General features: G+C 50.9%; 1 protein-coding gene across 1 annotated transcript in view; it reads left to right on the top strand.

Annotated features, from left to right (window-relative positions):
- Positions 1-7,136: 7,136 nt before the first annotated feature.
- The window catches only part of LOC111146011 (RCC1 like), a 21,460-nt gene continuing 7,256 nt past the window's right edge, over positions 7,137-21,340 (top strand). Inside the window, exons 1-8 of the mRNA XM_022501374.1 lie at positions 7,137-7,481; positions 9,349-9,478; positions 12,154-12,282; positions 13,122-13,188; positions 14,202-14,253; positions 15,050-15,134; positions 17,379-17,560; positions 21,082-21,169. Coding sequence (XP_022357082.1) covers positions 7,170-7,481; positions 9,349-9,478; positions 12,154-12,282; positions 13,122-13,188; positions 14,202-14,253; positions 15,050-15,134; positions 17,379-17,560; positions 21,082-21,169 — 1,045 coding nt within the window. The 5' untranslated portion in view covers positions 7,137-7,169. The remainder of the gene's footprint in view (positions 7,482-9,348; positions 9,479-12,153; positions 12,283-13,121; positions 13,189-14,201; positions 14,254-15,049; positions 15,135-17,378; positions 17,561-21,081; positions 21,170-21,340) is intronic.

Raw genomic sequence — 21,340 nt, 5'->3', positions numbered from 1 at the left:
CTCTCGAGCCCACCCCAGCGAGCTTTCACTCCACGGAAGCTGTTCTCTCCGAGGGCACAGGTGACCTCCACATTGCCGGTCATTTTTCAGTTTGTGAATGGCTTGATCTGTCAGCAGTGGACGTAACCGTGCGCTGTGTCCTCTTTGCAACACTTCTGCGGCCCGGCCTGCCCCTCGGGCCGCGCTCAGCAGTCACCTGCGGGTCCTTCTTTCCCAGCAACCTTTTGAGTAGTGCTGTAGCTCGGGGCTGTCTTACATCTCTGCTCACTCCTTACGTGACCTTGTCCAATCCTTAAAGACCTTCGATCTGCTTACGACTCTCAAGTTTGTATCTCTAGCCCAGCCCACTCACCCCCACCCCCATCTGTAGGACCAGCTGCCTACTTTGGCATTTTCACGTGCAGGAGGAAGGGGCATCTCAAACAAGACGCGTCCCATCCTCTCCCCAGATTCTCCTGTAGTCCCTTCCCACCTCAATGAATGAAACACCATTCTTCAGTTACTCAGGCCAAAACCTTGCAAGTCCTTTACGCCTCACACATCTGACTCTGTGATACTGATCCTTCAGTGTCCCTGATCCAGACAACCTCGTCAGCTCTGTTTCCCAAGATTCTACCACTCTGACCACTGCGACTGCCACCGCACTGGTCCACGCCAGCGTCATTTCCTGCAATAGATTCCTAATTTGTCTCCCTTAACTTGTCTGTCCTTAACTCGTCTTCAGATGATTCTTTTAAGGGAGAAAGAGAGAATCTTTTTTTTTTTTTTTTTAAGATTTTATTTATTTATCTGACAGAGATCACAAGTAGGCAGAGAGGCAGGCAGAGAGGAGGGTGAAGCAGGCTCCCTGTTGAGCAGAGAGCCTGATTCGGGCTCAATCCCAGGACCAGTTGGTAGAGCATGTGACTCTTGATTTTAAGGTCATGAGTTCCTGCCCCATTTTGGGCATAGAGATTACTTTAAAAAAAAAAAAATAAATAAAAATGAGGGATGCCTGGGGGGTTCAGCTGGTTAAGAGTCTGACTCTTGATTTCTGCTCAGGTCATAATCTCAGGGTCATGAGATGGAGCCTACTTAAGTTTCTCTCCGGATGCCCAAGTGGCTCGGTAGGTTAAAGGTCTGCCTTCAGCTCAGGTCATGATCCCAGAGTCATGGGATCAAACCCTACATTGGGCTCCCTGCTCAGCAGGAAGCCTGCTTCTCCCTCTCCCACTCCCCCTGCTTGTATTCCCCCTCTCGCTGTGTCTCTCTCTGTCAAATAAATAAACATCTTTAAAAAAAGAAGAGTTCAAAAAATAATTTGGAGATTATTGCTCTAAAAATTTGGAAGATTCTGTTGTCAGAAAACCAACAAGATTTCATCTGCAAGCAGAGGGCTGAATTCATTCAAGCAGATGAGTGAAACCAATAATACTGGAGTACACCACATTTACGTGATACGGGAAGACTCAAGATTGTAAAATGTCATTTATTAATTTATCTCAACTAGGTCATCCATTTAATACAGTTCCAATAAAAATCCCAGTGGGATCTTTCATTCAATTGACAAGATGACTTTAAAATTTATATGGAAGTAAATGTTATGAGTAGCAAAGGCAAAAGAACAAAGAAGACTTGACTGCATAAAAATCAGAGTATAATATAAAACTGTAGCAGTCAGATAAAGAATAGATCAGAAGGAACAGACTCCAGAAACTGGCCCGTATACAGAAAAGTATCATGTTATAAATGACATTTTAAAATCTTCAAAGTATGTTGTAGCCAGTTAATTATTTGGGGACAATCATGTATTTGATAAAATATTAATAAATGTACAATCATACCACTCATAAAAATCAACTCCATAGGGATGTCTGGGTGGCTTACTTGGTTAAGCATCCGATTCTTGATTTCGACTCAGGTCACGGTCAGGGTTGTGAGATCGAGCCCCCTGTCAGCATGGAGTCTGCTTAGGATTCTCTCTCCCTCTGTCTCTGCCTCTTCCCCCCCTCCCCCCACACATGCTCTCTCTTAAAAAAAAAAAAAAAAAGATTATTGCTGACCTCACTAAAATAAAATTTTGTAGAAGAAAGGACACCATAAATTAAGTAAAAAGAAAAGAGAAAATATTTCAACACGTAACAGAAGGTTTCCATGCAATTATATCAAGTTCTCCTATAAATTAAGAATAGTCAATTCAGTAGAAACATGGCCAAGGATATGAAGAGCCAAACAATTCTTGGTAGAGGAAACATGAAATGCCATAAGGTGTTCTACCTTCCCAAGACATTACAGAAACAGAAGAAAAATCAACAAGAGATATGCTTTAGGTATTGGGATTGACAAACATTTCAAAAGTTAAAGCAGCTGCCTTCAGCTCAGGTTATGATCTCAAGGTCCTGGGGTTGAGTCCCTCGTCAGGCTCCCTGCTCAGCGGGGAGCCTGCTTCTTCCCCCGCCCCTTCAGCTCCTCCTGGTTGCGCTCTCTCTCTCTCTCTCTCTCTCAAATAAATATATAAAGTATAAAAAATACAATTAAAAAAATATAAAAATATAATAAAATGAGCATTTTCTATGACCCTGCAGTTCTGTTTATCCCTATCTACTATCTACCCAAAGATACCATTATACAGATACCAAAGGAAACATCTACAAGAACACTCACTGTAACATTGTAATAGGAAAAAAGAAAGGTAACAACCTAACAGTTCACCAGAAGAATAAACAAGACTTATTCATACCAATACGCAAGGCTGAAAAGGAATGAGCCGAGTGCAAGCAAATTACTATGAAAGTGTCTCCAATAAAGTTTTGAGTGAAAAGGGGCGGTAAAATAAGATACATATTATACTGTTTTCTTTAAACACACACAAAAAAATTTAAGAATATTTTTTCTATGGCAACGTATATATGTGGGGCTGTGGTTAAAGGAGCCTTTCCTTTTATCCATATAGAACACCTAAGTAATTATTATTTATTTTTTTTTTACAAAGGCACTTCATCATATATTAATTATATAACTAAAAGTTTAATAATGATAATTAGAATACATAAGTGAAGTTCATTCTTCCCCAGACCAGAGAATTTTAACTATCCCAGTGTAACGAAGAAATTAGAGGGGTGCCTGGGTGGTTCAGTGGGTTAAGCCTCTGCCATCGGCTCAGGTCATGATCCCAGGGTCCTGGGATCGAGCCCCGCATCAGGCTCTCTGCTCAGAGGGTGCCTGCTTCCCTTCTTCTCTCTCTGCCTGCCTCTCTGCCTACTTGTGATCTCTGTCAAATAAATAAATAAAATCTTAAAAAAAGAAATTAGAATGACTGCAGGAAAATGTCAGTATAGGGAAATGGAGCTTGGTTACCGATAGCAAACATTTTAACACTCTGGGAGGGTTGGTATTTTGCTGTGGGACCATCTTTTCCAAGCAACAATATGGACAAGTATTAGCCAGCATACAACCAGTATATAAAACAACCAGATTTTAATAGTAAAATATAAAAGCCCAGTTGTCGCTACAAAACCAGCTCTCTCCATTGGCCCAAACTGGCTTTTCTTGGTTGAGTAAGACACAAAATTGATGGGCAAGCATCGCCACCCAGTGGCTGAGGCTCACATTGCAGATTTTGTCACAGTGCCCTTTGTCCCCTAAAATCTCCAACCGATGGTACCGTCTTTGGGGTATTTGTTAGAAGACAAATGTTTGATAAATTCAAGACATCAGGGCCACAGGGCTGGCTCAGATGATGGAGCATGTAACTCTTGATCTTGGGATTGTGGGTTCGAACCCCACATTGGGTGTGGAAATAAAAACATAAAATCCTTATTTATTATTTAAATCAAAAAAAAAAAGATTTGATTTTTATTCATTTGACAGAGAGAGAAACAGTGAGATAAGGAACACAAGCTGGGGGAGTGGGAGAGTGAGAAGCAGGCTCCCCACAGAGCGGGGAGCCCAATGTGGGGCTTGATCCCAGGACCCTGAGATCATGACCTGAGCCCAAGTCAGACACTTACCGACTGAGCCACTCAGGCGCCCCTCAGCTTTTTAATTCTGACAAACATTCTGACAAGGAAAGATTTTTAAAAAACCTATCTACCATCATCGCCAGTTTCTAAAAGATCCTTAAAACCAAAAATCCAGAGAGGCCACGAACTCAGATAAAAGGAAAGTCCCATGGAAGAACAGTTAAAAACTGGATACACACCTCGTGAATAGATACACATCTCATAACTATGTTAATAACTAGTTATTAGTTACTAGTTATGCAAGTAAATGTGCCGACTCGACTGGGCTAGAGAATGCCCAAAGATGTGGTTAAACATGATTTTTGAGTGTGTCTGTGAAGGCATTGCTGGAAGGAACAGACTTGGAACTGGCATGCTGGATAAAGATGGCCTTCCCCAATATATGTGGGACATGTACAACCCCCGAGGGCCAGAATAGAACAAAAAAGGCAGAGGAAGGTTGAGTTCTCTTTCCACCTGGCTGTTTGAGCTGGGACATCAGTCTTGTTCCTGGTTCTCAGACGTCTGCACTGATTGGAACTCTACCTCTGTCTTTCCTGAGTGTCTGGCTTGCAGACGGATCATGGGACCCCTATTTCTCCTATCTCTGGAGAATCCTTACTAATGGATGGTACTTACGTAATTCTTCTTCACCAATATAAGTCTCAGATTTTATTTATTTATTTGACAGAAATCACAAGCAGGCAGAGAGGCAGGCAGAGGGAGAGGGGGAAGCAGGCTCCCTACCAAGCAGAGAGCCCAGTGTGGGGCTCGATCCCAGGACCCTGGGATCAGGACCTGAGTCAAAGGTAGAGGCTTTAACCCACTGACCCACCCAGGCACCCCCAAGTCTCAGGTTTTTTTTTTTTTGTTTGTTTGTTTTGTTTTTTTTGTCTTTAAGAGAGAGACCACGAGCAGGGAGGGGCAGCAGGAGAAGAGAGAACCCCAAGCAGCCTCCAGCCCTGCATGGAGCTTGGAATGGGGTTCAATCTCATGATCCTGAGATCATGACCTGAGCCAAAACCAAGAGTCGGATGCTTAACAGACCGAGCGACCCGGGAGCCCCTGATTTGTAAATAAAGCAGAGTGGGAGACAAGATCTTGCACACAGATACTTAATTTGGGAGGTAGCACGAGCCAAGTCAGGGAGAGTTAATGAATAATAGTGTCCTTTCTCTATAGAGCTGAACTGCCTTTGAGTCTCTTTACCACTGGAATCGAGAAGAACCCATCCACCAGATCAGTATCCCGTAGCAAGGTCCTTAGCTGTGTTGGTCTGTTCTAGAAAAACTCTCCCCCAACACAGCAGCTAGGATTGGGCTGTGCCCTTGGTTAAGTTTACACAGTTTATCACATTATTGGCCATAACCTGCCTGGGTTTTGTAAGAGCCAAGCATATGAGCTGAATGGGATAATGACGGGAACCAGGATCCTCTGCATTTCCTTCTTCTTCTCTCTCTCTTTTCTTCATCCTCTGCGTTTCTGAGGATGCCACTCGGGTTTGCAATTGCACCCAGAATGCAGTATGTCTCCTGATTTAATACTGGCTGGGTCAGGACAGGATGAGGAAACCAGTTTGAGTCGCTAAGGATGTCTGTCTGTCCCAGTTGTGCACTCAGGAACCTGAGGCATTTCAAGGGGCCGGTGCGGGGACACACTGATCCACGCACAGCCGTGCCTGTACGGGCTCCTTAAGCTCCCGGTCTAACTGCGGTCCTTGCCAGTGTTTCGGGTCTCCCGGGGTCACTGTCATCTCGGACCCTCGATGAAGCTCTGGGGAGATCTGCTTATTCTCATTTCCCTAGTGTATAGGATACCCACAAATTCCTCTGGGAAGTGATTAGCTATAGCCTCTACTCGTGCTGGCTCCACAGGGTCCTTTAAGTGCATTCTGCCTCCCCTACAGTTGCTGGATTCTGGTCTGAGAACAGAGTCAGATCTTTTTCTGGTTATACACTGTCAAGGAGGAACTTATACCTCATTCCTCGGAATACCATGGTCAGGTAGCCAAGCCATAGACCAATGGTGCCAGGGACTAGGGCTGCCACCCTGCCCTGACTGCCTCTTCTATCAAGTCCAGCCATCTGGCTCTGCCGTTCTGGAACCCCACCATCCTGTAGGGTGCCTAGTTTCAGAGTGGTCTGTCCTCAGCTTTTGGGACTAGTATTTGGAATGTCCATCATCGGTCGGCGTGGGCCGCAGAAGATCCTACAGGTCATAAAGCGCAAACATCTCATATCTCATTTATTTCAAAAAATTCATTTCACTCCCCCGCCCTTACCCTCCTCACTTTAGAGGTGCTCTCCAGAGAAGGGAGACAGCTTGCCAAAGCCACGTGTCAAGGGAGTAGCACAGCCAGAACTAGACCCAGGTCCCCGGACCCCCGTCAGTTCCAGCCTCCTGGGAACTTGGGAGCAGGTGCCGGATCTCAGAAGACGGCTAGCAGTCGGCTGGACACCTGCAGGGAGGAGGGCGGCCGGAGGGACATGCGGGGCCCCGTGTGCTAAGCAGGCAGCCCTGAACCGGCCCCGGGATTCGGAAATTACGAGGAAAGCCACCTTACTCCGTGGCAGCGCGCGGCTGGGGGGCGAGGTGGGCTGGGGAGGAGGACCACGAGCTGCGGAAGGCAGTGCGGCTTCCTTGCAGGGCCGGGGGCGGCAGGTGCACCTGCAGAGCTGCCCTCCAGCGCGCTGGGGCTGGAGCCCGGCTGAGCGGCCTGGAAGCGGACGGGGAGTCTGCGACGGCGCCCGCTGGGAACGACGAGGGACCGCGGCGAGGAGGGTAAACCGGGGCGGGGGAGAGCGCCACATGGGAGCCGAGCAGAGCGGGCCACCACTACGTTTTACCTCTACTGACAGACAGGCAGCAACGGGCCTTCGGAACGGAAGCGCCCGCCGCCCGCGAGAGCCGGGAAGACCCTCCGCAAGGAGCGCGGGACAGGGAAGGCAGCCGCCGGGCCGGTCTGCGGACCTGGGAGACAGGTGCGCGCGGCAGTACAGCGCCCCGCCCACTAAGCCTGCGGCTCCCAGGCCCCGCCCCGCCTCCCGCCTTCCCCCAGCCACTGGCGGCCCTCGGCGCCTTTGACTTCAGCCAATAGCCGACGAGCCCTGGGGCTCTTCCGCCAGAGCGTGGGTTCAGGGGTCACCCAAGATGGCGGCGCCCAGGAGGCGCTGAGGCGTGGAGCGGGGAATGGCGCTGACGGCCGGGGCTCGGCTGGGGCGGCTGCTGAGCGGACCGGGACCGGGGCTGCGGGCGGGGCGAGGGCACCGGACGGCGGCCGGGCGCTCGCCGAGCTCGCGCGAGGCGGACGCCCCTGTGTTCCAGTACGTGGGCGAGCGGGCAGCCCGTGCCGACCGCATCTTCGTGTGGGGCTTCAGCTTCTCGGGGGCGCTGGGCGTGCCCACCTTCGTGCTGCCCAGCGCTGGGCCCAAGCCTCGCGCCGGCTCGCGGCCGCCCCGCAGGATCCAGCCCGTGCCCTACCGCCTGGAGCTGGACCAGAAGGTGCGCGCCGCGGCTCTCTCCCTTCGTAGCGCCCTCTGGCCTCCGCCGCTGCTCCCCGAGGCCCTCGGCGGGAAGCTGCGACGCTGGGTGGTCCAGCGGCGGGGAGGAGGACCCTCAGCGGGCTGCAGGCCCAGGTGGGTGGGGGAGGGCGTTAGGGCGCCTCTCACGTTTAACGAGTGGCCGAAATGTGCCCCTGCTGTGCCGGACTGGCGTCATTCTCACGTCACCCCCGGAGCAGGGGGTTGTCATCGGAGTCACAGTTACATTCCTTGTGGTCACAGAATATACTTTCTCTAATTTCAGCCCTTTTAAGTGCATTGAGACTCCGTTTTATAGGCTAGCCTGTGGCCTGCGCTGGACAGTGCTCCACGTGTGCTGGAAAGGGATGAGCATTCTGCTATGGTCCGGGGGGACTTGATGTCAGGTCAAGTGGGTTAGTGACTTCTTGGTTGACCTGTTACTTGCCCCAGCTGTTCTCCACCACCTCAGGCAGCTGCAGTGGTCAAACATTAGCTGCTGATTGTTTTCAACAAATAGCCCTGGGGAGGAGGCTGTTTGCCCTGGGTGATACCTGGGTCAGGTCACAGGAGGAGAGCTGTGCGCATGGGGTCTTCCAGGGAGCCACCGGACAGATGAGATGAGAACGCTCTGGGAACAGAGCTTTGAAGTTCCTCCAGTCCCTTTTCTTCCTCTTGCAGTGGCTGCCACACTGTCCGCCTGCGCTGTCGCTGTGACCGTTCCTTTTCAGAGCTACCGCAGAGCTTCGGCGAGGGGAATGGGAATAGGTCAAGTTGAAATGCTGCAAAGCATTTTGCCGAAATGAAAGAAATTCATATTCTCTAACCACAAAGCTTGCTGTTCTTACGGAGACTCAGCTGCTTTTCTTGAGTAAACAGTCCCCAGATCGCTTGAAGTCTTTGATTAATTTCCAGAGTTCTGAAAAAAAAGGATTCTGGCATTTGCCAGTGTTCTCATCGATCTGCCATTTTCACTGATGTCAGTCAATCCATGTCCTTTTAATGTCATTACTGATAGGGTTGGATCACATCTGCCATCTTGCTGCTGTTTGTTTCTGTAGGTCTTTTGTTTCTCTCTTCATCCTTTGCTGCTTTCTTTTGTGTTAAATAGAGTACCTTTTAAATTCCTTTGTTGGGGGAGCGCCTGGGTGGCTCAGTGGGTTAAGTCCCTTTGTTGGGTGTTTTGCTGTATATTTGAGGTTTTTCTTGGGATTATAATATCAATATTACAATATTACAATACAGTATTATCACAGTCTGTGTTAGGTTGATAGAGACCTAATTCTGAACCAAACAAGCAAACAAAAAACGATAGCAACTTTGTTCCAACGAAGCTCCGTTTCCTTCTCTCTCCCTTGTGGGGTTATTGTGATCTGTATTTACATTTAAAGCCCAGTATACGGTTTTAGAGTTATTATTTAATTTATTTTTTTTTTGAGTAATCTCTACCCCCAAGTGTGGGTTGAACTCATGACCCTGAGATCAAGAGTTGCATGCTCTACAGATGGACTGAGTCAGCCAGCCTTTCAGTTCTTTAAACATGGTTTTTATTTTTTATTTATTTTATTTTATTTATTTATATTTAAAAACTTATTTATTTGTTAGAGAGCACAGGCATGGGGAGTGGCAGGCAGAGGGAGAAACAGGCAGAGGGAGGATCAGGGAGTCCAAATTGTGACTCGGTCTCAGGACCCTGGGATCATGACCTGAGCTGGAGGCAGATGCTTAACCGACTGAGCCATCCAGGCGCCCCAGTGCTATATGTTCTTTGGGCAAACAACCTGTCATTTGTTGCAGAGAAAACTCGATGTCACAAATCAGCTCATGCTTTATGGGAGCTCTTTTTGCAGATTTCCTCTGCTGCCTGTGGCTATGGATTCACGCTGTTATCCTCTAAAACCAAGGACGTGACGAAAGTTTGGGGTATGGGGCTCAACAAAGATTCCCAGCTTGGATTTCACCGGAGCCGCAAAGATAAAAGTGAGTGTGTTCCCCTTGGCTACTCTGTGCTGCGATTGGTCTGAGGGAGCTCTCCCTTTTGTTTTCAAGAATGTGATGACACAAATCAGACTGGCAGAACGGAATAGAAGGAGTCTTACGCGAACGTTATTTGGAACCGTCTGGACTAGATTGCTCGTGAGCCCCTTTGGTAATAACACTGGACCTTTAGGCAAAAGAGGCTTTGATGATAAGATATTTCTCTTATTGTGCCTGATATATAAATTTTTTTTAAGATTTTATTTATTTAATTGACAGAGATCACAAGTAGGCAGAGAGGCAGGCAGAGATAGAGGAAGGGAAGCAGGCTCCCGGCTGAGCAGAGAGCCGGACACGGGCCTCAATCCCAGGACCCTGGGATCATGACCTGAGCCGAAGGCAGATGCTTAATAATTGAGCCACCCAGGTGCCCCTCCCCTCACTAATTTGAAGCAAATCCCAACATTATTAATTTTATTGGTAAATATTTTAGTATGCATCTAAAAAAATAAGGCCCTTGAGGTGCCTGGGTGGCTCGGGTCAGATCCTGGGATCGAGTCCTGCATTAGGCTCTCTGCTCAGCAGGGAGCCTGCTTCCTCCTCTCTCTCTCTGCCTCTCTGCCTACTTGTGATCTCTGTCTGTCAAATAAATAAAATCTTTAAAAAAAAAAATCCCTTTATGTTACTAAATATCCAGTTTTCAAATTGTTAGTTATCTCATAAATATCATTAGATTCTTATTTTATTTTAAAGATTTTATTTATTTATTTATTTGACAGACAGAGATCACAAGTAGGCAGAGAGGCAGGCAGAGAGAGAGGAAACAGGCTCCCCACTGAGCAGAGAGCCCGATGTGGGACTCGATCCCGGGACCCCGAGATCATGACCTGAGCCGAAGGCAGAGACCTAACCCACTGAGCCACCCAGGCGTCCAGCCAAGGCTTACTTTCTTAAGGAAGAAAAAAAGAAAAGGAATAGGGACGCCTGGCTGGTCTAGTTGGTGAAGTGTGTGACTTTTGATCTCGGGGTTGTAGGTTTGAGCCCTACAGTGGGTGTAGAGGTTACTTAAAAATAAAATCTCTAGGGGCGCCTGGGTGGCTCAGTGGCTTAAGCCTCTGCCTTCGGCTCAGGTCATGATCTCAGGGTCCTGGGATCGAGCCCCACATGGGGCTCCCTGCTCAGCGGGGAGCCTGCTTCCTCCTCTCTCTCTGCCTGCCTCTCTGCCTACTTGTGATCTGTCTCTCTCTCTCTCTGTCAAATAAATAAAATAAAAAATATTTTAAAAAAATAAATAAAAATAAAACTTTTAAAAACAAAAAAAAAAAAAAGAAAGAAAAAAAAAGAGATCACATTGTTTATCCTATAGAATTCTCCAGTCTGGAGTTTGCTATGGTTCCGTCTAATGTCATCCTCTGTACTTCCTGATAGCTGTATTTACGGCCCGATTCCCCTTACATGATAACATTGAAGGCTTCCCAGGCCCTTAGGGGTCTGTGCAGGTAGCAATGGGGGATGTATACATATATCACCAACATGGTCTGGTTTCTTCGATGTTGCCTAGAATCACAACATCTCAGTGTGATAAAGCAGTTACTCCATGCTGATAGAAAGCTCTCTCCAGGGCGCCTGGGTGGCTCAGTGGGTTAAGCCTCTGCCTTCGGCTCAGGTCGTGATGTCAGGGTCCTGGGATCGAGCCCCGCATTGGGCTCTCTGCTCAGCAGGGAGCCTGCTTCCCCCTCTCTCTCCCTGCCTGCCTCTCTGCCTACTTGTGATCTCTGTTTGTCAAATAAATAAAATCTTAAAAAAACAAAACAAAAACAAACAAAAGTATAAGTTTCTTCTGTAGAGTGACTTCTAAGGAACTTTCCCCTTACTCGCTTATTTAAAAGTTAAAATTTTCAGGGGCCTCTGGTGGCTCCGTTGGTAGAGTGTGCAACTCCAGATCTCAGGGACATGAGTTCGAGTCCCACATTGGGTGTAGAACTCACTGTAATTAATTAATCAATTAATTAAGAAAAATTTAATTTTAGGGATCTTATTTTATTGTTGAAGTAATTTCTGTGCTCAGTGTGGGGCTCGAGCTTACGACCCTGAGATCAAGAGTCTTACGCTCTACCAGGCATAGGGCCAAGTGCCCCTACAATTTTCTTTTTTGACTAGAGAGCGTATTTGTGTACTTGAGAACCCTCCAGGTGCACTAGAATATTTTGGAGAAGAGGCTGGTTTTTGCTTCTGTCCTCCCAGCCCTACAGTTTTTCTCCCTGAAGACAACCCGTGTTAACAGTTTCCCGTTTCTCCTGGAGAGACGTAACGCATACACAAGCAAAGGCTCCCGTGTATCCTTTTCCCCACTTTTTAATATGAGCGGTGTTGTAAAGCACATGCTGCCCTTCGCCTTACTGGGCAGTGGTCGTGGGTCTCTGCCTTTGCTCTCCTTGGGTGCAGATGGCGTGACTGACACAGGAAGGCTCACTGGAGGCAGCGCGGTGCCGCGGGTCCGGGCCCCGGGGCCTGGGGTTCCAGTCTTAGCTCTGCCACGAGCTCAGGTGCCTTGACAAGTCCCTCTGATCTCTGACTGTGGGGCGTCGTGGGGGCCGGACAGCGTGAGGTCTGGTGCCGGGAATGCTGTCACTCTGGGTCAGGGTGGCTCGCTGTGAGCCTGCTCGTTCTTCTTTCAGCCAGGGGGTATGAGTATGTACTGGAGCCCTCGCCTGTCCCACTGCCTCTGGACAGACCTCAGGAGACACGGGTGCTGCAGGTGTCCTGCGGCAGAGCCCACTCTCTCATCCTGACAGACCGCGAAGGAGGTGAGTTGGCCTCTGGGGTTCGTGGAGGAGCCGGGGAGCCACTTTCCTGCCCTTGGGTCGAAACCGGGTGGTTTGATGGAACCACGTGTCACTAGGGAGGCCGCTGGCACTTCCGGAGCAGACTGGTAGCATGGCTCAAGGTCACCATTGGGGGGTCCTGCCAGCTCTTCCGTGATCACTGCTCTCTGTGATTCTTAGAGAACCTCACGTATTCGTAAACGTGATGGCGCCCACTGGGCCGCCTTCACAGGGCCTCCCGCTCGCTTTGCCATGAAGTCACTGGGCTGCCCGCAGACAGTGTTTTCTGTTGTACTGAAAGGAGCCTGTTGGCCGGCGCTTCCTTCAGCTGGGGGGCTGCTTTCAGACTCCAGAGAGCACAGATTCTCTCCCGAAGAGCGAGTGTTTCTAGAGAAAGGCCGTCTTGCCTCAATGTTCCAGTTTCATTTTCCCGCTAAGCGTGCTTCGTGGGAAAAGGCAGACGTGGTGATCAGGAACTCTTTCCAGAGTAGCTCTGGCGTGGAGGGCAACCTCTAGTGACACGTCCCGGGGTGCGGGTGGCGGGACCTTCCCCGGGAGGTGCTCGCCTCGGAACGTGGAATTTGTAACAAGGGCCTGCAGGGGAAGGCAGAGGGTCCTGACGAGGTGGCCCAGGCTTTTGCTGGAGGGCCCGGCCCCAGCTGGCCTACAGGTGCACCTGCAAAGGCTGGTGTCCGAGAAGGAAACCGGGCGCTTAGCCTGAGTGGTTGGAGTAAGACCCCTTCCGAGACCCCCTTGCAGTCCTGACATTCCGGGATCCCACGAGCCCGCAGAGCGGATTTCACTGGTGGTGTTTTCTGCAGTCTTCAGCATGGGAAACAATTCTTACGGGCAATGTGGAAGAAACGTGGTCGAAAATGAAATTTATAGGTGAGTTCCCTAAAGGACTTCCCCAGATCGTGTTAAGCATTTAACATTTCCCATGTGGTTAGTAAGTGATGGACCCACAGAGCAGGAAGTGGCAGGCTTCCCCCTGCTTGAGAAGGGAGGTGAGAGTCACTGGAAAGCTGTGGAGGGTTCGTTCCTCTGATGGCTGAGCTCTGTGTGGTGCCTGGGTGGAAGGGAGGGCGGTTGAGCGTTGACTGTGGTGCGTCGGACTTGTTCTGAATTAGTTTTTTACTTTAACCAAATTGATTAACTTTAAAAATTCCCCTCTATTCCATTTATTTCAATCTTTTTTTTTTAAAGACTTTAAGTAATTTCTACACCCAACGTGGGGCTCAAACTCACAGATCGAGAGTCGCATGCTCAACCCATTGAGAGCTAGACCCTTATTGATTTTGGTCTTTAAAAAGATTCCCTTCTCCTTCCTCACACTATGCTGTTGGGTCTGAGTACGAGTCTCATTTCGGGCTGTATGTTAAGATCACCAAAGTGGGGGGCACCTGGGTGGCTCAGTCGGTCAAGCGTCTGCCTTTGGCTCAGGTCATGATCCCGGGGTCCTGGGATCGAGCCCCGCATGGGGCTTCTTGCTCAGCAGGGGCCCTGCTTCTCCTTCTCCCACTCCGTCTGCTTGTATACTCTCTCTGTCTTTCTCTGTCTCTGACAAATAAAATCTTAAAAAAAAAAAAAAATCACCCAAGTGGGGCAGCTGGTTGGCTCAGTCTGTAGAGCACGTGACTCTTCACCTGGGGGTTGTGAGTTTGAGCCTCACGTTGGGCACGGAGCCTATTTAAAAATAAAAAATCACCAAAGGGTTGTTGTCCTGTTTTACTCTCCTAAATCGGCCTCCCTCTCCCCTATATTTGCCCTTGAGAGTTTCCCTAACAGTTAACTGTGTGCATGTGGGGGCCGTCAGTTAGGGGTGATGGGCAGGGGCAGAACCACACGGTGCTTATGATGACCGTACCTCTTGCTTCTCCCTGAATGGCTCGTGGCTGCAGTGAAAGTCACAAAGTCAACAGAATGCAGGACTTCGATGGACAGGTGGTTCAGGTAGGACGTGCCCTAGAGAGACGCTGAGAGCCGGTCCTCCGGCCCCCTGGAGGTGTTTTCGCAAAAGGGTGAAAGGTGGCGGGGGTTGGTGGCGGCAAATGGGTCAGGGCAATTATCTGAGTTAATAAATTATTTTAGCAAAAATTATTGGCTGCCTCCTGTAGGTCAGGAGGGTGTTGGTTTCCACTAGGTTACGGGGGTACAGAGTTTAGTAAGGTTTGCGGGGGGCCGACACTGTAAGGGGGAGGCCCAGGCTAAGCCAGATCTGTGTGCGTCCCAGGCTGGCCGTATCTTGCTCACCATTTTTTTTCCATCCCCGGTGCAGAGCCTGGCACACGGTCCGTGCTCACCATACAAACTTAAATACGGAAGCGGACGCTTACAGGAAGGGCCCTGAGAGCGCAGAAGGAGAATTGTTCAGGCTCCCAGGGGTGGAAGGGAGGGAGAGAAGGCATCACGGAGAAGGTGGCAGAGGCGTGGATCAGACAGGCCGGGGCTGGCTGGTCTGAAAGGGGTTACTGCAGAAGGAGGGGGCGCCCTGAGGGCTTAGAAGGGTGGACAGGGGGCTAGTGGCAAAGATTGGAGGCCGGTGGGGAGGTCGAGGAGGGAACGGGGAAGAGAAAGGCTTATGGAGGAGGGACTGAGCAAGATTCAGGTGCGGAGGCCGTGCAGGGCCAGCCCGCCTGGGCCCGGCCGGCCACTGGTCGGGAAGGTATGTGGCGAGCTTTGGGTCCGTCCACCGGGATGCTGGGCTCCCAAGGATTTCTCATCGGCCTCCCCTCTGTTCATCTGACAGGTGGTTTGTGGCCAGGACCATAGCCTGTTCCTGACGGACAAAGGAGAAGTCTACTCTTGCGGCTGGGGCGCCGACGGGCAAACGGGTAGGAGGCCCTTCCCCGCTGGGGATGGGGCACTAGTGAGTGGGGGCTACGGGACTCTTGTGGGTGAGCACCTGCTTTCCTTAGGCTCAGCCCTCTCTCACCGCCCTAGCCAGCCTGTCCCGCCTCATTCCCCTCGCCCCCAGCGCCCATGGCAACCATCCCATAAAGGGTTGGGTGGAAGATTCTAGATGCCGCTGGAGAAGAACAGGTTCACAAAGGCCCGCTAAAGGGAGCGTGGCTTTAACTGTTCTGAGGAGAATGGGATGAAAAGCGGGAGGAATGAGGGATAAGCTTTATTAACCTTGCTTATTTAATCCTCCTGTTTTTTAATATTTGTCTGGAGGGAGGGCCTTTACATTTAAGATTTCAGTCTTGTATAAATCCTCCCTAAGACGCCCACTGCATGAGATCACCTTTGTTCGTGGTCTCGCGTTTCCTTCTCATTCTTGTTCATACGTGCACATCTTTTGTATTGTGATAACAGCATAGGTGTGATTTTTACACGCTTGTTTTCTCTTTTAAATCTTGTCGGTACAGTTTTCACAGTTGCGTTTTTAATAATTTGTGCGATACAGCATCAAGCTCATTTACCGTGAGATAAATGACTCATTACTTACCAAATCATTAGTTAATCATTACCCTGTTGTCAGGAGGTACATTTTTGGGTGGGGGGGACAGGGGGCAGCCCCACATTGGTCATTGAAGATATTATGACATTTATCATGTATACACACACTTTTTCTTTTTGGGGATTGTTGCCGTAGGATCGATTCCCAGGAGTGGATCAGAAGAGTAGAATATTTTTGCGTTTTCAGAATGTATTATCAGGTTGCTTTCTAAACATCGTACCAGCCTGTACTGTCCTTAGCCCCATACAGAAGTTACCACGGTGGCCATAAGCTCTCCAGCAACAAATACTGTCCGTTTAAGTGTGCTGATTTCATCCCTGTGCCAGTATTTTCACATGCGTTTTTTCGGTATCTGTAAAGTCGAAGGTTCTCTTTATTTTTAATATCGTGCTGTGGGTCATTTTTGAAAAATCAGCTTTTTTTTTTTTTTAAGGTTTTATTTATTTATTTGACACAGAGAGATCACAAGTAGGCAGAGAGGCAGGGGGGGGGGGGAAGCAGGCTCCCCGCGGAGCAGAGAGCCCGATGCGGGACTCGATCCTATGACCCTGAGATCATGACCCGAGCTGAAGACAGAGGCTTAGCCAACTGGGCTACCCAGGCGCCCTGAAAAATCAGCTTTTCACAAAAATAAGAAGCTCGTTGATAGATGCATCCCAACAGCCCAGAGAGGAATAAGGGAGATGCAAAAGCCCCGCTCGCTGGCTACCAGTTTCCCGGTGCCGTTCCAGAAGCGAGCCGTCGTAGGTGACAGCTGGCCTCCCTGCCCTTGCTGGGCCTGGTGTCCAGCTCCGCAGGCTCCTGCAGTCGGTTCCTGGAGCCGGCCACTTGCAGCCCCAGGGCCTTGGCACAAGCCTGCCCTTCCTTATGGCTTGAGTAACTTCTGACCGTGGGCTCCGATTTCCTTGAATTGACTTTATGGAAACTAGAGGGGCCTAAATGGAGATGCTTTCCTCCAGAGAGGATCCAGGTTCGCTTTTGTCTGTCGCTAAGGGGTGCTGCGAGTCTGCTGCTGCCTTGGGTCCCGTTGTGAAGCCTGATTTAAAGTGGGAGTCTGGGGTGTGCGTTCTGCCTTGGTCCTGCTGCCAGGGCTCCCCTTCCGTCACAGTGTGGATGGTGCCATTTCTCCCACTGGCCTCTGGCCACCCTGCCTTTTCTCCTGTTCACTGTCCGCCACGCCGGTGGACCAGTTCTGGCTTACTGTTATTTTGGTGGGGGGACATGGGGAGCTGGGGTGGAATGGGCTCTGGGGGAGTTCCTTCATTTTCTGGTAAGCCCAGCAGTGCATTAGAGATCGCTGGCTGCAAAGGTCCGTGTGTGTTCCTACAGGGTCCCCTGGCCTCATTGTGTCATGCTGTTCTGTCTCGTAAACATTTCTAGCTTGAGTCAGACTTAGAAAGTCTCCGGGGTTTTAAAAATAAACGCTCCCTCTTCTGTTTCTTCCTCCTCTGAGAGAGCGTGGAGAGGGAAGCTGTAGCGTACGGAGAGGAACAGACTAGCCTTGCCGAGCTGATGCTCGTAAAGCATTTAAAACTGTGCTCGGCACGTAGGAAGCCCGTGGAAGCATCTGTGCTGAGAGTCTGTGACTGGGAGTAACGCTTCGCCGTTGCGGCAGGTCTGGGTCACTACAATATCACCAGCGTGCCCACCAAGCTGGGCGGGGACCTGGCCGGAGTGAACGTCGTGCAGGTGGCCACCTACGGTGACTGCTGCCTGGCCGTGTCTGCCGAGGGCGGCCTCTTCGGATGGGGGAACTCGGAGTATCTGCAGCTGGCCGCCGTCACCGACGCCACCCAGGTATGGGGCCGCGCGCAGCCGGGCCTGGGAGCTTGGCACACACGGAGGGTCACGGGCGTTTGTAAGACGTTCTTCTGGGGCGCCCGGGCATCTCGCTTGGTTGGGTGTCCGACTCTTGCGCATGTCATGGTCTCGGGGTGGTGGGATGGAGCCCCAGGTTGGGCTCTGCGCCCTGCCAGGAGTCTGCTGCAGATCTGCCCCTCCCCTGCCGGTGTGCATATGCACCTGCTCTCTCTCTCTTTCTCAAATAAGCACATCTTGATAGAAAAGAGCTTCTTCAGCAGAGTGCGACGTGGGAAGTGCTGTTTAGGCCCAACCACCTGTAAGGCTGCTGCGGTTCAAAGCCATCGTTATCAAGCCTTTGATGCGATATTTCTGGTTCAGAGCAGGCTGATCGGTGCGCCTGTGCGCCCTGTCCCAGTCTGAAGGGGTGTGAGTTCCCATGGTGTTGCCATGTGTCTCCTGTTGGCAGGGTAATGCACGTGCCACGTACAGCACATAGATCGCTGGTGTGCACCTGCTCCCCCTGCCCACCCCCGGCAGTAGGACACGCACAGGATGTCAGAAGCCACTGCCTGTGGCCTCCCTGTCACCACCCCCGCCTTCTCACCAAAGGGAGCCACCATCAGTACAATACAGTAGGATTTTAGACATGAAGGGGAATTGGAAATAAAAAACTCCTCTGCATGAAGAACCTCTCTCTCTCACCCGCATTCAGCAGTTCTCAACTAATGGCCCAAAACCAAAAACAGCCCCGAAAAACCCAAGACGTAATTCACCTTTTTCAAGTGTAGAATTTAGTGGTTTTTAGTGTAGTCACAAGTCGTGCAGCCATCTCATTCCAGAAGTTTTTCTTTACCTTCCTCCCCCCAACAAAAAAATAATCCTGCATCCCCAATGGCCAGTTTTTGTTGCCATCTGCTTCTCTGCCCTGGATTGGTTTTTTTTGTTTTGTTTTGAGAGGGGTAGAGCGTATGCATGGGGCGGGGAGGGGCAGAGGGGGAGAGAGGGAGAAAGGAATGTCAAACAGACTCCCGGCTGATTATAGAGCCTGACACGGGCCTCAGTCTCATGATCCTGAGCTCATGGCCTGACCTGAAACCGGGACTCAGATGTGCAGCTGGCAGAGCCACACGGGCGCCCCTGCCCGGGATTATTTTGCAGTAAATCCCAGACATCATATTTTATCCATAAAAGTTTCCATATGTATCTCTAAAAGGTAAAGACTATTTAAAAAATATACTTTATTCCTTAATACCATCAAACTTCTGACAACATGCAGAAGGTTTAAAATATGTATTTTTTAAAGAGCCATGTATTCATTGTAGAGTAGAAGTGGGAGGGGCAGGGGGAGAGGGAGAGAGAGAATCTGAAGCAGATTCCCAGCCGTACATGGAGCCTGACATGGGGCTCAATCCTGCCACCCTGAGATCACGTCCCAAGCTGAAATCAAGAGTCGGCCGTTTAACTGACTACGCCTCCAGGTTCCCCTTAAATATGTATTAGTAAAGAGATCAGCCCAGCGGAAAACTAAAGCCAGAGAACAAGATGAGGAGAAGCCTTCCCTGTGGTCCGGCCCAGTGGCTAGAAGCCGTAGCAGCTACGGTTCTGAGCTTCCTAGTAGCCAAAGTGGAGAAGAAAACACGCCCATTCAATTGATTCATTGTTTCTGTAAGAGAAACAAATAACACGTTCAGGAAAATTGTTGCTCTTCCTGCTCCCAAGTCCTGAGAACAGCATCTCCCAAGGGCTTCCCGTGGGGGACAAACCCAGGCTGGTGGCACTGTTACCGCAGCATGACAGGCGACCGCACCCCGACACTTCGTACTTTCACCCAGCACACACTGATTGTCTCACAGTTTCTGTGGGTCCAGAATCCAGGGGGGGCTTAGTCGGGTCCTCTGGCCCTCGTCCCTTCAAGGCTACAGTCGTCTCCAGACTCAGTGGGAGACGGCTCTGCTTCCAGGACCACCCCAGTGGTTGTTGGCAGGACGCAGGTCCTCGTGGGCCGTTGGACTGGAGCCCTGGTTCCTCGCGGGTGGTGAGCCAGCTACTCGCTCTTGGCCCAGCCGTCCTTGGTTCCTGGCCACGGAGGCTTCTCCATGCGGCAGCTCCCACCATGGCAGCTGGCTTCATCGGAGCAAGCAAACGAGGGAGCGCGAGAGTGCCAGCGAGACGGAAGCCAGCGTTTTGTCATTTAGTCTTGGCAGTGACCTCCCCTGGCTTTCACTGGCGCTCTGCTCCTTAGAAGCCGGTCACGGGCTCCGGCCCCACACCAGGGCGGGGGGCTGCATGGGTGCGACTAGCAGGAGGGGGGATCACGGGAACCTTCTTGGGAGCAGCCACCGCAGCTGGGACTCTTGACCGTGGCCTGAGCCTCACCCTGTCTTGGACAGCCGTGGGGCGTCTCCGGCGTCTCCGTGCTGGGGTGTTCCTCAAGCCTTGCCGGGGCGTCGTACCAGAGTACCCAAACCCCTGACCCTCGTGTCTCTCATTCTCAGCAGATCTGGTCCCTGATTCATAGGGAAAACATGTGCTATCAGATGCGCCTGTCCTCAGTTTCCCACTCTGAGTTCTCCACCCTCCAGCCCAGGCCCGCTCCCTTCTAGCACGTGGACAGCATCTCCCTCCCCGGTGACGCCAGTTTTCTCTCTGCCTCCGGGTCCTGTTTCCTCCCGCTTTCTCGGGAGCCCTCCTCCGTCTGGCCTTCTTCCCCATGGCTCCAACCTCCCCTTCTCCACTGGTCCCGCCTGTCCTCCCTGACCTGTGTGGCCTCCACCTGCAGACGACCCATTTGGGCTTCTCGCTCTCCACCCACATCACTCTTTGGGGCATCCCCGAAGACATTTCCCCTCAGCCATCTCTGGGCACAGTGAACTGTGGATCCCCCATACCCTGGTCCTCTGCCATGTCCCAGGTCCCCTCCTGTTGCCTCTGGAAATCCCGCGTCTCTTAGTACTCCTGCTGGCTCCCCTTTGTGCTCAGGAGAAAGACCAGTTCCTAACCATGGCCCACAACCTCTAGCCGATGTGGTCTCCGCATCCTGCCCATGCCCCTGCTTCAGCCTCTCTGACCTTGGTCAGACTCCCTGAAGGTGCCCCACTCACCCCCTTCCCTGTGTGCCTGCCAGCTCTGTTCTGGGGTGGCCTCTCTCCCCTTGCCTTGTTACCCCTACTCATCCTTCGGGTCCCAGGATAAAACGAAGCCTTCTCGGTCGCTCCCCCCAAATTAGATCAGGTTCCTTGACACTCATTCTCCTTCATTGCATTCAGTGCACATTAATTTTGGGTTCGTTTTGGCCGGCCTCTTACCTTTTCCACCGGATTCCGCTCGGGGAGAGGGACCAGGTCGCTTCCTTCCTGTCGAACCCCCGGCACCTGGTTAGGTCTTTAGTGAATCTTGGACGTTCAGGAAGGCCTTGGACAACGACCGGGGACTTACCGGCTTTGTGCACGAGATGGAGCACTGCCGTGTTCTCACTGGTGTGTCTTCCTAACACTGTGGCTCTGGCTTTGATTCAGGTGAACGTCCCCCGGTGCCTACCCTTCTCGGGAGTAGGGAAGGCGAAGCAGGCTGCGTGCGGCGGCACGGGCTGTGCCGTGTTAAATGGTGAGACCCTCCTGCGTGCGGTTTGTTGGGAAGCTGGAGGTGGGTTGGATGGGGGGATGGCTCAGGGCCCACTGGAGTCGCAGCTGTGGCCCTCACCCCGAGGGAGGGAAGGGAGCGTGGCCGTGGGAGGTTTGGTTAGCCTGGGCTCAGTTTCTTTTTTTTTTTTTTTTT

The sequence above is a fragment of the Enhydra lutris genome, unplaced genomic scaffold, assembly GCF_002288905.1.
Source record: "Enhydra lutris kenyoni isolate GAN:26980312 unplaced genomic scaffold, ASM228890v2 scaffoldscaffold13, whole genome shotgun sequence".
Taxonomy (NCBI): domain Eukaryota; kingdom Metazoa; phylum Chordata; class Mammalia; order Carnivora; family Mustelidae; genus Enhydra; species Enhydra lutris.
This window is presented reverse-complemented; position numbering and strand designations above follow the sequence as displayed.